Raw genomic sequence first — 17543 nt, 5'->3', positions numbered from 1 at the left:
TAAGGCGTGTAGCTGAGCTGATTGACAGGTGGGCGCCGTGTAACGGTTTGTCAGGAGGCTTAAAACCCGCCTCAGCTCTCAGCCTGTCGTTAGCTTGACTCAAAGTTAGCCTGACTCAGCATTTCTGAGGGATGAAAACTCTGACCGCGAACACACTGCTGACACCAAACTAAAACCCTCTGCTCCTCCGTATCCTCTAACACATCCCGCCTTCTTAACCATCGCCATGACAACCACATTTTGCAGATGACGTCGAGTTGTAGCTTCAGCCTGCGTTTTAACCATCTCAGCTGGTGCTTCACCTTCTGTGTTAGCGGAGCGTGAAGTGAATCAAACTGGACGACGTGTGAACTTACAGAGAGCTGCTGATGTTTGAAACGCTCAAAACAAACCAATAAAAGTTCTGTTGTTTCAATTCCCTCATCAGTTGTCTTAACTCGACTCAGAAGCAAAACCCAGAGACAGGGTAAAGATGTCTCACAGGAAGTGCTGAATATACTGTGGGCTGGGGGGGAGGGGGGGGGGGTGGCCAAGGCGAGCTCGGAGGTGGAAGGAGAGAAAAAACACAAAAGCAAACAAGTCGAATGAAAAATCCAAAAAGAGAAAAAAATCTGGCAGCATGGAGAACAGGTCAACCATGTGTGTTGCAGGTGTGTTTGTGCGCTCCAGGAAGCCACGCCCATCCTCTGAACACACAGGGAGAGAGCCACAACGGCAGCAAAGGGAAAAACCAAAATAAACTATTTTAGAGACGCCTCCCTTTGGAGGTCTTGTTGGCGTTGGGGGGAGAGTTTCTGGAGGGATTATATATCCTGTTTGGACTGGGGAACGCCTCGGGATCCCCCTGGAGGAGCTGGAAAATGTTTCTGTGGAGAAGGAAGTCTAGGTGGACTTCCTGCCACTGCGACCTGTCTTCAGATAAGCAGAAGAGAATGGATGGATAGATTTAGCTTTGCTGGTGCTTGAAAGACGACAGCAGGACGTTGGTGTTTTGTTCTTTTCCTTTGACGGCACGTTTGAAAGTGTCAAAGATTAAACTTCTCACTGGAGAAACTGATCATGCTTCATGATCAGGGACTCACACATGATTAAATGAGCTTCTTCTTCACGTGGTGGGTCACATTCACGTCCGTCGCTGCCTTGTTCTCTTGTTTCAAACTGACTATCAGAGCAGATTTGATCCGTTTATGAAGTTAATTAAAGTCAAATAAGCTTCTCCGTCGAGGCAGACGCTGATGATAGCAGAGGCCAGAAGAACAAAAGCTTCAGGCTGAAAATACCAGAAAGAGTCTTTGTGCTGGACACGAGCCCGGAGAAGCAAGTGAGAAAATGAATTCTGGTCGTCCAACACAAATGGTTTCATGATTCAAGAAAGTTTACACGTTTTTAGTTTTTAGTGAAAAAATTGGCAAAAGGAATTTGATCTTTTTCTTCAGTTTCAGTTTTGACGATCATTTTATTTACGTTGTAAAATCTTTTTGAAGGTTTTGTTTGGAGATAAAAGGGATTTTAAAACAGGCATGTGTGGTTCAGACGCAGCATTCTGATTGGACAACGTCTCAGGGACTTTTCACCCTATCACTCCTCCTCAGCCATGTGCTCCGTCACTGTCAGATATCATCACAGCAGACAGGTTGTCCTTCTTATTGTCGCTCAGACTCTTCAGTTTGATCTCAGAAAAATCCCTTCTCACCAAATAAACCTCTGATTTTCTGTCTTTGAACATTTATGCTAAACGTCGCCCGTTCTTTAGTCATAAACAACGAGGAGAAAGTTGAAGTCCTTCTTATTCACGGCGTCTGTCACAAAGTAAAAAGTCCGATGAATGCATGAATACAGAGGAGTAATGATCTCCAGCTGAGGAGGCCGTTCTTAAACCCTGAACTAAACAAATACTCCATGTTCATAAATCATGTATTTCACACTAAAGAAAGGATTTTTTATTTTTGCTGTTGCATTATTTCATTTAAAAGCAACAATTATGTCTCCATCATACATAATTTATTCCTCTTTCACTCTGCATAAAAGTTGTATGAAAAAAAGTATGAAGCAGCATCAAATGAAAGAACTAAAATAAGAAACAATCTTAGGATATTTAAGGGGTGGAGTTATTATTCTGCTCCCTGCAGTTTCTCCTCCTTCCACCAGATGTCACCGCTGCTGAGTCTCCCACATGAGGCATCATCGTCTACTTTGTTTATGAGTGTGGCTTCAGCAGAAACAAGCACTCTCACTGCCCTGCACACACACACACACACACACACAGGAGCAGACACCTGCTCTGCAGCGTTCATCTGGACGTGGCCTCAGCCTGCAGAATGAGATCATCTGGGGGGGCATGGCGCGAGGCGGGTGGCCCTGCAGAGACAGAACCGGTCCAAGCTCGGCCGGGGTCAAGGACGGGCCGCCGCTCACACACTGTCACTTCCTCATTGTGGTCACACATCTACCCCTGCATAACCTCTGCAGTGCTTCTCCTTCCACCGGTTTCACTTTCCACTCGATTGATGGAGGGTAAACTGAGATTATAGCCCGACGCCACACACACACACACACACACACGCACACACACACACACACTTTCTGAAGGGGAAACTTCAGGAGAGAAGAGAAAAGAAATCCAAAGCAGGTAGAGGTCCTTCCACCTGTTAAAAACAAAGTGCCACGCTTCTGGAAGGTTCCGAGTGGCTGCTGAAGTCTGCAGTGTTTGAGCTACAGCTCCACACTGACTGCAGCAGACATCCTGGAGACAAGCCAGGGAGGGAAAGAGAGAGTGGAGATCAGCAGCACGCTTTCTTCCTGACAGCCAGTCGGTGTTTTTCATCCAAATCAAATAATAAAAAGAAACAAAAAACGTGCAGGTTTCGGGTTTGATTCGCTCGATGATACAAACAGAAACACGGTGGCGGCACAGAAAACTAAGTGCATGCTAAACACTATATCCATTTCATTACAACATGATTGAAAGAGGCAGGCCCCACCAAATCCTCTTATCCGATTTGAGGCCATTAATCATTTCTCCCTCATGATGTAATTTTGGGAAACATGTCATTTCTCAGTAACAGGTAGGCCAGACAGTGATGGGATTGGCTCCTGAGCGGCTAGCCTTCTGTTGGACCTTAACCTGCTAATGCCCTTTTAGCACGGCTGTAAAACCATTCAGCGTTGGCTTGGCCGATCCTAAATATGACTGGGACACAACCTTTGGCCAGTGCATGCTGGGAAACAACGAGGAGGTCTTCTGAGGATGGTCAGATGCTTCATGCAGGTCATAAAAAATAATTGTTCCACCCTGCGGTATTGACCATCGCTGCATGCGAACAGAAGAGGTTCATCTCACGTATAGATTTCGTGTGCGTATGTCGAAGCAGCTCTATATGTGCAAACACACAATGTGAAGGTCTTTTCATCAATAGTAGCTCGACATCCATGACGCACAAAACAACTGCCATTCACTCCCATGAAAGGTGATCTGCCGCTTGGCATGAAACCAGCAGGTGCATTACAAAGCCTCATTCATTAGTGATGGCGTCGGAGTCTTTCTGTTACACAGGTAAACATCTTCTCATATTTGTCACCAGCACTTCATCCCTACGAATGAGCCTTCTTCTCTTTAAATTTAGAGCCGCTTTATCACAGAGCAAACACACACACACACACACGCACACACACACTGGATCTCACATGATGAACGCCAACATGCCCCCCCCAGTGCGAGGAATTAGACCGACCCTCATGGTTGGTTTCTCTGCACAGGGGACAATGCTAACTGCTATCAGCTGGAGTGATGTTACAGGCCGTTAATGAAGATGGAGGGGCGACTCCCGCCCGGCCTCCGCTCAGCTAAGGAGACCTTTGACCCCTGTGCTGGAGAAAAGAAAGCTGCCATTTTATAGAATTGTTCCGGGTTGGGCTGAGTCCGATAACAGTCGTCATGCGAGGCGGTGACACATTCACAGAGCTGATAAGAAGAGCCGGAGGAACAAAGTTGCTGTGGTTGCAGCTTAGATTAATCAGAGTACAAAATAAAACACCCAACATCCATAATGGAAAATCAACAGTGTAACACATACTGTACTGGGCTCCGTGTTGGCTTTCATCACACAGATTGGTTTCAGGTTTTATGGACCATTAAGTCATGTCTCGAGGGCTCCAATATTCCCCGTCCATATTAACTTCACAACCTGAACCCACCTCTGACCTGGAGCGGGTCCTCAGAGACCCGTAGATCACCGAGGTGCGAGTCATCAGGTCATCAACAAAAGTGCTGATTCGGACGCAGACAAAGAAGGAAGCCATTGTGATTTTGAAATATTTATCACCCAAAAGAAAGCCATTGTCTCCAGACAACAGATTTTTATTGGAGCCATTTACCAGCAGAGGTGGAAGAAGCACACAAATATTTAACTTCAGTAAACGTAGGAATGGCACAGTGCAAGCATCTACTGCATCATAACCATCAACGTGGCTCGAGAGTCAAAGCTGATAAAGGTGAAGCAATTATTTATACACCTGTGTTGCTTGTTGAATTCACAAAGGGATTAAACAAAGATTTGTCTTTATCCAGCACAAAGCGCCAGAGTTGGTGTTTCCTATCGTTTAACTGAATCTGAAAAGGATCCAAAAAGTTGTTGAATAAATGTAAAGGAGTATAAAGGCACAATATTTCCCCGTGATTCACCGTGCAGGGAAAGTAGAAAATTCCAGAAATCAAAAAAATGGAAACAATGATTTGAAGTTCAAGTCGCTCCAAACTGTATTAAAGTACAGTGTAGAAAATGTACCTAATTTCTTTGGATGCTTCATACTGATTGTGCTAACACAACAAGAAGTGCATTTCTGTGTTACTGATGTGTTTGCCAAGTACTTTCAGAAAGGCAAAAGGTGAAAAAGTACATAATACACCTCCACGGCATGCAGACGCTCACACATGCTGCAGCTTATCTGCTTCTTGTGACAGGCCTTTGTGCCGTCACCTTTGGCATTACATAATCTGCACGGTGACAAAAACCCCTGAAGCTGAAAAACAGCTTTAAATGAAAAGAATCCAGTGTGCTCCAGATTAGGTATGGTTGAGAAAAAGCCTGGCTCATTCTAAAGCAGCTCAGCAGATCACATGGCCCAGGCAGCATCACCTCTGCAAACGGTGCAGATGGAAGTGGGAACCACTTTGGATCCTCGTTTCTTACATCTTACATGTGAAATATTGAGCTTTGCACAATCCTCGCTCTCCACTTATAATGTGACATCCGCGGCTAATAATAAGAAGAGAGGCAGTGGAAATGGGGGGGCTGTTACGGGACATGGAGATTCTGGTACATTCTCTCTGAGTGGTTATTCAAATCCTTCTCTTTGCACATCCCTGTCCAGCGTCCTCCTCCTCTGCATCTCTCATGGGAGCAGGACAGAGACAGGTGGTCACTGGGAGACAGGGGGGGGCAGTCAGGCATAAGCAATAAGGCTATCAGATACTCCCATCTACAGCAGCAGCAGCAGCACAATTAGACCTGTGAATCCACAGCGAGCTGAAGGCAACGCCTGCTTCAGGCCCCGTCACATATCACACATGTATTACAAACTGTTGCACACAAACACTTCAGCCCCTGACACTGCATCTCATTGTGCACAAAAAGTGATGATGTCTTGCAGAGTAGAGAAGGAGGAACTTCACTCAAGAGTCACACTGAACTCTATATCCCAAACTGTGGTCACATTTTAACAAAAAGAAATAATAACACAGCATGCATGTGATGTATAATAGCATCAGAAACAAACTGCAGCAACAGGAAACACTCAAGATCCTGTGAGCACAACTGAGTCAGTAATACCCCCAGTTATAGGAAGCTAATTCTGCTCCTGATAGAGAATTACTCATCAAAACTACCCCTTCAGATAATGCCTGTATAAATGTATATATACACACACACACACACACACACACACACACACACACACACACACACACACACACACTATGCAACAAGCTTGTCTGCTGTGCCTGTGGCTCTGACTGGGATGTCTATGGAGAAGATGCAGCGGCAGCGCAGACCATGGGAGTGACGCATTGCAGGTACAAACACACCAATCAGAGCGCGCGATTTCTTTCAGCTACGTCTTGTGCCTCATCACAGAGTAGCAGAAAGTATTCATCCGCAGTTGTGTAGTCCGACGGCGAAACGGAATATCATCTTTAATATTAAAGGTCATGCCTTCCTAGTAGCCGAGCATGGCTACATCAGCTGTTAATTGATTATTTTTGCTGATGTGTGTCTTACCAAAAACGTTTTAAATATAAATTCAGTTAGCGAGGAAACGAGAAGCTGGCGGAGTGATACGGTAAAGAGGCGGAGTTTAGGGCAGCCGTTAAAGGCGAGTCCGGCTGCCTCTCTGTCAGTGTGTTCATTGAGCGTTAGTGGACTGAGTCAGTGTGTTCATTGAGCGTTAGTGGACTGAGGCGTCGCTTTGGCTTTTATTTGACACGGATTTTGCCGTTACCCAGCCTCCACATCTTCATCCAAATGGTAAGGAACACACTCACTTTTCTTTTTAAGTCTAGGATTAGTTGACCGTGCTGTTTTATTAATAATAAAGCAAGAAAACGAAGGCTCATCCGGGTGTGAGTCCGCGCGCTCCAACGTTAAGTACCGCAGGGTCTCCGTGGTGACAGTGTTCTTGTTGCTAGGAGATGCTAGCTTGTTCGACCGAGCTAATGTCGGCTCAACCTGCGTTGGTGTGGGTGAATACAGAAGCGCTACCTGCGTGGAGATGAAGCTTTTACAAAACCGACTGAAACGGGGTGATTTCATCTTCATGTTACCGTTGGCTGTTGGCTCTGATGAGATGTGGATTCTGTATGAAGGTTCTCGTTTTGTTAATGGGACTTTTGACAGAGCCGGTGTTGCGTCGAGTTTTGCTACCCATCGAAACCGGTGACCAGCTAACGTTAGCTCTTCCAAGCTAACGCTTACCGCCAAATTGTACGCCCCCCCTCCCCTAAACTTTACTTAACAAAGCCCCGTTTATACGTCGTTGAACAGTCAACAGCTGCTCAAACAAATGTAAAATACAACGTTTACACATGCAGAAAGAAGATGATAAATTGGAACATGTCAAATTTATCGTTTTTGAAAACTGTTAAAAAGTATGAATTATAAACGCAAAATACAGTGAACTTCCGGGTGTTCATCAAACCTTTATCCTTCTCATCTGTCAGGGTGAGGGAGTTTTTAAGTGTTTTAAATCGGCTAATAAAAAGTAAAGGATGATTTTTTTGAAATAAAATCTTATATGAATGAAAAATGGACTCGATAACATTAAAAAATAGTATATGTGTTGTCCTAATGACAGATTTAAGGGAGTTGTTAACAAATGGACTTAACATTTGCCACTTCTACTGAGTATGGCCCAGTTGGCGTCCTCTTTTTCTCCTCCAAACTTTATTGAAAATATTTGAATGCACAAACGATGCAGACGTGCTCAACATGATTGCATGCAAAGAGGCTGGTTATATTTTTTTTTACATAAATCAATTAATAATAAAATGAGTCTTAAGATGTAATTTATGTCTGATAAATGCAAAGTAGACGAATGGTTGTACAGTAAAACATCTGGATGAAACACTTTACATGGTACAGGAACATTTGGTTTGGTGTTAGAATTAGGGCCAAGCATTACATGTAGTTTTTCAATGGAGCTGATATATTATTGATTTTAATTCAGGAATGTTTGTCTTTGCATCTCTGCCTTGGTAAGATAAGTTAAATACTTATAACCCACTTATTAATGGTCAATGTACTCTGGATACTTCCAATCTACCAGTGCAATGTTTTTATTCAAAAGGTGTAATACCAGACATAATGTAAACAGTTTTATGGTTATTGTAATGCTGAGTTTAATCCTAATACAACATTTAAACGTTTTTTTTGAACGTGTACCAATCATGGCTGACACAGTGGAGAATGTACTAAAAGACGACCTGTAAAGGCTCGGAAAGAGGCGTTTCTCAACATGATTTGATCACTTAAAAGGCCACGAGTCTCACCACTAAAGTGTAAAGATATGTTTGCATAATTTTTTTTATAAAATGGACGACTCTGGCACTGAGGCCCAACATCATTCTGAACGCTTGTGAAGAGAAAAGAGCGAATTCTGACTATTTGATATTAACTGCTCCTTTTTTTTCTTTTTCAGGCTGATCAACTTACAGAGGAGCAAATTGCCGGTAAGACCTCTCGCCTCCCTTCCTTCCTTGTGTCTCGCAGAGCCGTATGCGTTATGGATCCTTGCAGTGGATTTACACTTTTGCCTTTTAAGGCATTCCTCAGGGCGGTCTACTGGTCATAAAACAGGAATGAATGAAACGGCTGTTGCAGGCTGACTCTGCAGTGCAGAAGATCTCCCTCATGAAAGACTTTGCATTTCCTCGTTTGCCGTGTAATAAATGATGTAATCTGGGAAGGCCGAGTGTCCTGACGGCGCTCACCTTAGCATGCATGAAGCGTCCTTTGCCCTGGGTGTGTTCTTATAAGATTACATTTTTCAAGAACAATTGCAGTTAAAGTCGTGCTTAGTGCACTGGTATCTGAGATGTTCATGTTGTCATGTGAAGAATGCAGGAGTGTCTCTCTATGGCCCGTGTATGCTGACGGCTGCGTTCTGTAATGTACACGCTGTCTAAAATGAGGTCCAGTTGTAGTGGTTAGCTTCAGCTCTCGGCTTTCACAATATGCTGAGTGAAGTTTTACTACATTACATGGAATCAGCTTTTACAGCGTAAACTTTTAAGACGTTCTACTGGTGTGTAGTTTTCTTTTAAACGGGACTGTATGTGAACATGTTGACTTGGGGCAGGTAACACACATTTGAAGTACAGTAAGTGACAGCATCCCCCACCCCCACCCCGCTTTACAAAGAGGGTGTTGCCCCGTGTGTTTGACCCTGATGGGGCAGGTTTGTTTTTTAATGATGCAGACAATCTGATGCACGCCACTCCTCATTGCCCATTGGCCTCATCACACTTGATGAGCGTGTCGTCCCTCACGGCGCTGTCGTTCTGGCTGCTCATGCTCGCTGTCCTTGTTTAGCCATAAATGACTCCAGTTGGAAGTGAAAACACGAGTGTTGGGTCAGCCTGCTGGAGCCAGTTTATACCTGAAACACGAGTGATGTAATCCCTTAAATGTCATGAGCTAATTCAGGGCTTATGAAGTCTATAGATGTGAGTTATGTATGGGGGGGCTGATGGTACTGACGTGAGGTTTTAATGGAGATTTTGGCTTCTGCAGAGTTTGTTATAAAGCCATCGTCATACTGTTCTGCCAGTGTTCACTTGCTTAAGTTTGTGACACGTCAGCCCCCTCCTAAAGAAGCCCCTCCCCCTCTTTCTGCAGAGTTCAAGGAGGCGTTCTCGCTCTTCGACAAAGATGGAGACGGCACCATCACCACCAAAGAGCTGGGCACAGTCATGCGCTCTTTGGGCCAGAACCCCACAGAGGCCGAACTGCAGGACATGATCAATGAAGTGGACGCTGATGGTGAGTGCTCAGTCTGGCAGACACACACACACACACACACACACACACACACACACACTGTGGATGCACTGGATGGTAATCCCTCGTTGTCCGTCTGCTGTCTCCAGGTAATGGAACGATAGACTTCCCAGAGTTTCTGACCATGATGGCTCGTAAGATGAAGGACACAGACAGCGAGGAGGAGATCAGAGAAGCATTCCGTGTCTTTGACAAGGTACGCTCTGTCTGCATGCACACACACACACGCGCACACACACACAGACTCACGCACACACGCAAAACCTGCAGCTACTAACTGACTGCTGTGATGTTCAGGATGGTAACGGATACATCAGTGCTGCTGAGCTGCGCCACGTGATGACAAACCTCGGGGAGAAGTTGACTGACGAGGAGGTGGACGAGATGATCAGAGAAGCAGACATCGATGGAGACGGACAGGTCAACTATGAAGGTTTGTACTTTTCTCTTTTTCTGATTTTTATTTGAATCCCTCCGCCTCGTTCATCAGACGCTAAATCATCCTCCTTCTTTTCTCCACTCTTCCCTGCAGAATTCGTACAAATGATGACGGCGAAGTGAAGGCCTTGTACAGATTTCGTATATAAATAATTTGCCTTTTTTTCTTTGTGTAATTTATCTGTAAAATCTTAATAGCCCCCTTCGTCCCGCCCCCCTCTGCTGTCCAAAGGAACTGCATGTAAACTGCATAGGCTCTTGTCCCCATGTCCCTTTCTTTTGCTGTCATGGTGTTTTGGAGTGACAGAACGGTCATACAACCAGAAGCCTGCGGAGGCCCCTGGGAGCCGGAGAACTTCGAATCTTCCCGTCTTGTGTGCTCGGGGCCCCTCCACGCATGGCGACATTGGAAACCTGTCAGCTGGTTGTCACTTGGCAACACTGTTGGCATGGAAACAATGTAGAGGAGTTTAAACTCTGCATGGACTACGGACAAAGTATATATGGAAATCTCTCAGCATTGCACTACTGCAAAAAAATGACACGGGTGTATCTCCTAGGTACTCGTACAAACTCTTTTTGTATCTGCTGTTCTATACCAGAAAACGACTAATCTTATCATGCTTTTTAATGTTTTACTCACTTTACTTTTCTTTTTCTTTCTCTTTTTTTTTTTTATGACCACTGGTCATGCCTCAAATAATCCATTCCAAGTTGTATATTTTTGTTTTCCAATAAAATTTACAATCTACCCGGATTTGAAAATTGTCTTGTTTTCTCAGTTCTGATGGATCCTTGAGTTTGTATGCCCTGTAATAATTCCCATTTTTGTATTGAGGACAGGATGCTCCATTTTTGATAGGAATTTTTTTTTCTTCTTTCTTGTTGCTTAGAATACAAATGAAATGTTTACCATTTGAAATAAAGTGTCCCCTGTTATTTTCCCCCAAAGCACTGAGGAGCATCAGCCAATGCCTCTTAATGTTCAGATCAGATCCAATCTGTATTGTCATTGAAATAAATAAAAAAAAAAAGCACGGAGTGGGATCAAAGGCTTCTATCTTAACGTGCACACGATGGTCCTCGACTTTAATCAGCCTTGTTCTGTCCAGCTCCCCCCGCTGACTGCACGGGCCACGCGTCTGCTGCTGATGGCGCCGTTTAGAAGCTGCCTCATGTCTTGTGGCGTTGACGCGGTGCAGGTGATTTGAGCGTACATCAGAAACATGGTGTAAATAGAGGTGTACCTGTTCTGTTTTTTTGTTAATTTCTGATTGAGTTTGTTACAGTAGCTTGCAGAGATACTAAGTTTGTTATTTTGATGAATGACTAAAATAAAGCTCTATTGTGGACCTCTGATTTGGCTCCTGTGTGGATTTAATGAAGCCCCGCCCCCTGTCGGTGTGTTAGGGGTGAACGTCCCTAAGCTGTGATGGGTTGTGACTGTGTAGAGTAGTGAGGGTTGTTTTGGGCCTGCTCAGTCATGCATGGTGTTCAGAGCTCCCTGTGGATGCACATTTAGAGCGCAGGGAAAGTGCACTTACATTTCAAACACACACACACACACACGCACACACACACACACACACACACAGTCTGCCATGCAAAGTAGCTTCACTGGTGTTTTCCTTGAACCTTGTGTTCAGTCTGTAGCTGGAGAATCAGCTCATCTCCTCGGTCTGCACAGGAACAAGTTAAAGCTGCTGGAACAGAAAGGGAACAACACAACCCGCAACAGTTTCAGGTGTGAACCGATGACACAAGTGGCTCACATGTCGACAAAACCAATTATCACCAGGGCTGGAAAAACTCTGAGTGGGAAGTGAAATCACAGTTACTTTAAAAAAAAAGCTGTTAATGACCCAGAACACGTCTGAATAAGAGCAGACCATGTGCAGGCAGGTAGAGAGCCGGCTGTTTCCTCATCCCAGGTCATCATGTGACACTGAACAATCACTGCAAACACGAGTCCTTGGCCGAGTCGTACCATGTGTTTTCGTTGCCTAGCAACCGGGTTGAAAGTTGTTCTTTGGCTCCAACAGTGAGATTCTCACTTCAGGTGATGAGCCTTAGTTTTGCTTGCACATGAACATACATAGTGTGTGTGTGTGTGTGTGTGTGTGTGTTGCAAGAAAGAAAGACGTCACACTCGGTTAAATATAAATGTTTTAAGAAGAAATAAAAATTCCTTTTTGTCTTTACATGTTTGTATTTGAAGAGAAGGTAGGCAGCTCATTTTTAACCATATGGATGTCACCGATATCAGAGTTGCTGCTTGATTCTGATTGGCTAAGGCAGACGAACAAATAGCCGCAGTTTATCAGATCTCTAGGGGGGGCCATGCCATCACTCTGGACCTCCTGGAGACCCCCCCCGCCCCCCCCCCCCCCCAGAGAAAAGGGAACCCCACTTTGGAGCACGTTAGAAACTTTAATCCACTTAATTCACAAACCTAAATATGTTACAAGAAGACAACAAGGTTTCATAAAAAGTTCAAACCTCAGCGAGTCTGCACTTCCAGATGTACTGGCTTCTTATTAGCATTACAAGCTAACTATGATATGTGCCTTCAAATGATAATAGCAGCCCTTCAAATGATGAGGATCAAGTAAGTCGTGGCACCATGTACACGGTGTTCCTCTGCGCCGCCTCACCATCGTGTCTCAGTCTCATTCAAACTGGTCGGGGAGTCTAAATTTAGCCCTCCACCAGGCCGGCTCGTTGAAAAATTGATCGATAGTGGAGTCGCTGCTATAGTAACAGTCGCAGTTTTAATGGTGGTCAGGTGTCACCGGATCTCCAGCCAAGCAGATAGTGAAGGAGAGAGCCGGAAAAACAGAGCCATCTGTGGAGGCACTGACATGTCCAGGGGCGGCAACACGGCCGATAAGGTAAGGCTCCTCAGAGAACTGTGTGTGTGTGTGTGTGTGTGTGTGTGGTGTGTGTGTGTGTGTGTGTGTGTGTGTGTGTGGTGTGTGTGTGTGTGTGTGTGCTTCATGAGGACGAGACACGAGGAGATGCATCAACACATTGTTGGCATAGCAATTTCATGACAGCAGTGACAGTCCGCCGTGTGTGTGTGTGTGTGTGTGTGTGTGTGTGTGTGTGTGTGTGTGTGTGTGTGTGTGTGTGTGTGCTTCTTATCCGCAGGCCGTTGACAAGGTGGAGCGGTGTGTCCGGGGGAGCTGGTGGCTGGGAACACTGAGAGTAGTGTCACACTGCAGGATGACTTCAGTGTGTGTGTGTGTGTGTGTGTGTGTGTGTGTGTGTGTACACTCAAGAACAACACACACACGTTTCAGAACAATTAAAAGACGACTCGACGAACTTGTGTTCAGACGATTTCCCCACGTTTTTTTTACACAGAGCTCTCTCATTATTTCTAATCTGCCAGAAATAGCCTCAACACTCACACTACACCGAATCAAGCCCCTCAGTGCCTCACAGTGCATGCTGGGTAATAATGCACAGACCTAATTAATTATCAGGTTATCTTAGTGTGATCCTGGCTCTCACGCTCCGTTGTTCAGCAGCTGCTGTCTTCTTTCTATGAATGGATGTATATATATATATGTATATATATATATATATATATATATATATGTATATATATATATATACATATATATATATATATACAGCTGACAATGGACCAGGTGGCCGTAACAATACGTCTTTATATGTGAACAGCAGGCAAAGCTTCGAATTCATCTGAGACGGTCGACTACTTTGAGTCAAGAGGCGAACGCTTGACAGACAGATTTGGCTCCTGGCCAAAGATGAAGAGGCCTCAAGTTAACGGTCTTCGTATGAACACGTGTGATAACTAACAGAAGCATGTGGTCGTGTTGACGTTCTCAAGTTCAGTTTGGGTCTCAAGACCACTTTTTGAAGGTCTCGTCATGGAATCGAAAGCAATTTTTTACTCGGTCTGGGAGATCGGTCAGGGTCACCACTGATTGGCTATTTCTCCATGTCATCACTGTGATTTAAAGGAAAACACCTCGTGGAAAAGTTACACGTCGTTTCTTTAAACAGATAGCTCTGTTTCACTCCCAACAAGCACCGTGCCACAAGTCGCTAAAACGTCACCCCTCTCAAATTCTTCCAGGACACTCCCAACCCGGGTGTCTATCACATCCGGGATTTCCTCGAGGAAGCCGAGCTGAACCCGGTGAGGAAGACGTACGGGTTTAAAGGCGTGGGGAGGAAAGCTCAAACGAAGGAGGATCCGCCTCTCTCAGGAGCGTACGACCACATCGACTCCATCCAGGAAGTTCAGAGAAAGCCAGCGTCGTACTCTTTCAAAAACTGCCCGCGGGCCGGACGTGGTTACGCTGGGCCTCAGGGACAAGGTAGGGTCCGGACACGACCACTTCTGACTTTATGACTCAGACTTATTTTGTCAGTAGCGTCAGTAGACTCCCTGTTGGATAACGATGTTTGCACATATGCTGACACTCATATTTAAACTCGTCTTTGTCTTCATCCCGCGTGCCAGCAGATAAACACTTCACCCTGCGACTACAACGTGACTGAGAAACCAGTGGAGAAGACTCCCTGCAAGTAGGAGCTCCACAAACAGCCTCTCTTTAACTCTCCGTCGCAGCCGAGCAGACAAGCTGTGAATCATCTCCTCATCTCCTCTCAGCTCAAAGATGGAGGAGCAGCAATCAGCATCCTCCTCTCTCTTTGTCTCTTCTCTGATCAAGCTCAGCTTCATCCTCTTTTCTTTGACGGTCAACCCCCCTCTCTCCCCCCCCCCTCTCTCTCTTTCTCCTCTTCGTGCAGGCATGTGATGTTTCGCTCGACTGTGCAGCGGATCAGCTTTCCTCCTGTAAGTATCCAGTCACCAAGACTATAGTTATTAGGACCATTCAGTGTTTCCACTGCCCACAAAAAGGCTTCATTACAATGCACTTTCAATGGGTTTTGGTTACAAGCTGTGCCCGGGTGTGTTCCTGCATGCTCTGTACAGGAGCTAGTTATGACAAGCACAAGGGTCAGAGAAAACTGATCCCACTGGGTGTCTGATTGTATCATCTGAGGGCCCGTTATCGCCCCGCGCTGGCCGAGCAGGCAGCTGTGGTTCATGTTGCAGAGTGTCGCAGCCTTCGCCCCGTGTCCGTGCTGGTAGCTGATGGATATTTGAGCCGCCCTGGCAGCTGCTGAGTGTTGACAGAGAAGGAAAGGCGCGAAGAAATCCCGAGGGTGTTATTACTGCAGAGTTGCGAGCAGTTTTCTGCTGTTAGTGTGTCACAGCAACTCCAAGACAAGTCTATTGTCAAAGGTTAAGCAGCCAACAAATCCTGCAGCGAAGTTAACTGAAGCTCAGCTTGTTTTGGACAGCTGGCCTGACGGGACATTAGCAGATCATAAATGAGGAGACTTAATGGTTTACAGCAGCAGCTCGTGCTCCGTCCTCCGAGACGCTCCGAGAGAAATAAAACCAGATTTCTACTCAGACAAAGAAAATCCTCCAGTGATATGAGGATTCCTGGGGACATTTAGTCCTTCTGATTGGTCCTAATTTCTCCGACCCCGGTGCCACTGCATCCCAGACTTACATGTTGTGCTTTTTTTTTTTTTAATCGTCTGCACGTGCTGCGCTGAAGGAACAAATCCTCCCCTGACATTCAGGCGAATTGAAGTCATAATCCTGCACATTTCCATATGAATACACGCCTTCCTCTCTCAGCACACAAACGATTCAGCCTTTAAATATACAGCATGAAGACTCGCTGTTCAAACACCTGCTGCCACACCAGCTCGTCTGTCCACATGGAAATATCTCAACAACTGCTGGACGGATTACAGTGAAACTCTGTGCAGACATTCACGGCGCACTGACGATGACTCTGGTGATCCTTTTAGACTCAAAGTGAATACAATCGTCACTAAAGCTTTTTAGATAGCATCACCCCAGAGGATGATGTTTCCTCTTGCAGCAGGTCAAAGTTTTATGATATTCTGTGAAACATTTCAACACCTTGGATTGGACGGGAGCGCTGAACTCTCTGTCTCAGGTTGTTTTCAGTGAGTGACAGGAGAACAGGAGGTGTGAGAGGGTTTCACGGACTGACCACCCAGCTCCTATAAAACACACCTGCATCGGCGAGGGGATGGCGGAGGATCGAGTGAACGGGCGACGGGGATCAAATGGCACGTAATGCTAGAAAGTGTCTCTGAGGAGCTGAGAGAGGAAACCTTCATGTCTCCATCAGAATCAGAGAGCAACTGAAAATAAAAGACTGGTGCTGCGTTCAGGGACAGAGGGACAGTTTTTATGTCTGAGGATGAGGAGGGTGGAGGGGGGGTGGGGGGGCAAGGCTATTTCTGCACGGCACGCCGCTGGTGGTGACCAGTATGTGTGTTATTGGGTAAGAGGAAAGGAGAAGTGAAAGGCAGTAGGAGAGAAAGTATTTAACCCCTGATACAGATCACATGGTTAGGAAAACAAAATAAAGAAATCAAATCAAAAATAAAAGGTCCTAAAATCTGCAGCACAGAAGAAATCCGACAGACGAAGAAAACGGCAAGCTGCAGTTCCTCGAGTGTCCACTTGATGCTGGCTCCAGGAGCACTGGAAGTCACAAAAATAGCTGGTTCAAACTTGAAATAATTTGTAACCTGGCTGCTTTGAAATTTTGAGTTTGGCGAGCTAAGAAGCTTCGACATGATGGTTTCAAAAAGTAACATTAACGTCAGCCTGTCGTTAGACTGAGACAGCATTTCCAACATGGCGGCTGCTGCCGATGAGCCCACGAAGCCCCTGCAGGAACAGACGTCACTCAGACTGAGTCCATTTATATTTCTCTTCATAAGTCTGTGGTTAAAGGTCATGATGGATTCTCCGCTCGGTGGAAGCAACAGTCCTGTAAGTATCAGCTGCTTCTCAAGATCTCGACTTGCTCATCTAGAAATAACAACGCAGGTTTTCTTCTGATAACGGGTGAATTTCAAGTCAGCGTCGAGAGATTAATGAAACACATGTCTAATCACTCACAGAAGGAGGGTCCGGCTCCGTGTCAGTATGATCCAAAGTCCAGACCCTCGAGAGGCGTCACGTCCTGCTTCAGATCCAGATTACCCCGGCTCCACTTTGTGCACTCAGTGAGTTCAGAACTTCACCGTTAGCTTGGTTAGCATTTCCGCTAAAGATGCTAACAGGTTTCAGTTTTATCACCTTGTAAGCTTCAGTGGGAGTAAAGATGTTAAATACTGATATTTAGATAAATGTTACATGATTGTTTTTCATTTTTAAAAGGCTTCTATTTTCGGGCGATAACGTTTTCAGAACGACCGCCATGCCACGCGATAAAACAAGTCGTACTTGCTGCTGTTCCTGTGTTTGAACAGAACACTCCTGGACCGGGCGCCTACGAGCCGAGCTGGAAGTTGGGCGACCGTCTGAGCAAAGACGCCACCTCAGATCCATCGTTCAGCCTCTTCTTTCGTAACCTGTAGTGTGGACTTCATTTCCCATAATGCCTTGTTTCAGCTCCTCATCCTGACAACTCTGTAACCTGAGCTGTATCCGATTAAAGGAAAAAA

At 45.4% G+C, this 17543-nt stretch overlaps 2 protein-coding genes across 2 annotated transcripts; both read left to right on the top strand.

The window, feature by feature from the left end:
- Positions 1-6424: 6424 nt before the first annotated feature.
- calm2a (calmodulin 2a (phosphorylase kinase, delta)) lies at positions 6425-10740 on the top strand. The gene is made up of 6 exons (XM_079363372.1): positions 6425-6521; positions 8191-8221; positions 9390-9533; positions 9641-9747; positions 9849-9984; positions 10084-10740. Exons 1-6 carry the CDS (start codon positions 6519-6521, stop codon positions 10110-10112), a joined length of 450 nt encoding a protein of 149 aa, XP_079219498.1. The 5' UTR covers positions 6425-6518; the 3' UTR covers positions 10113-10740.
- Positions 10741-12590: 1850 nt separating this feature from the next.
- On the top strand, positions 12591-17543 carry stpg4 (sperm-tail PG-rich repeat containing 4). Its single transcript, XM_079363132.1, is given in 7 exon segments — positions 12591-12880; positions 14101-14310; positions 14312-14344; positions 14491-14555; positions 14781-14826; positions 16998-17102; positions 17349-17543. Coding segments are annotated over 7 exon segments (684 nt in total). The 5' UTR covers positions 12591-12763; the 3' UTR covers positions 17457-17543.

This window comes from Symphodus melops (assembly GCF_947650265.1).
Source record: "Symphodus melops genome assembly, chromosome: 15".
Lineage (NCBI taxonomy): Eukaryota > Metazoa > Chordata > Actinopteri > Labriformes > Labridae > Symphodus > Symphodus melops.
Note: the sequence above shows the minus strand (reverse complement) of the source record. Positions and strands in the feature narration are given on the sequence as shown.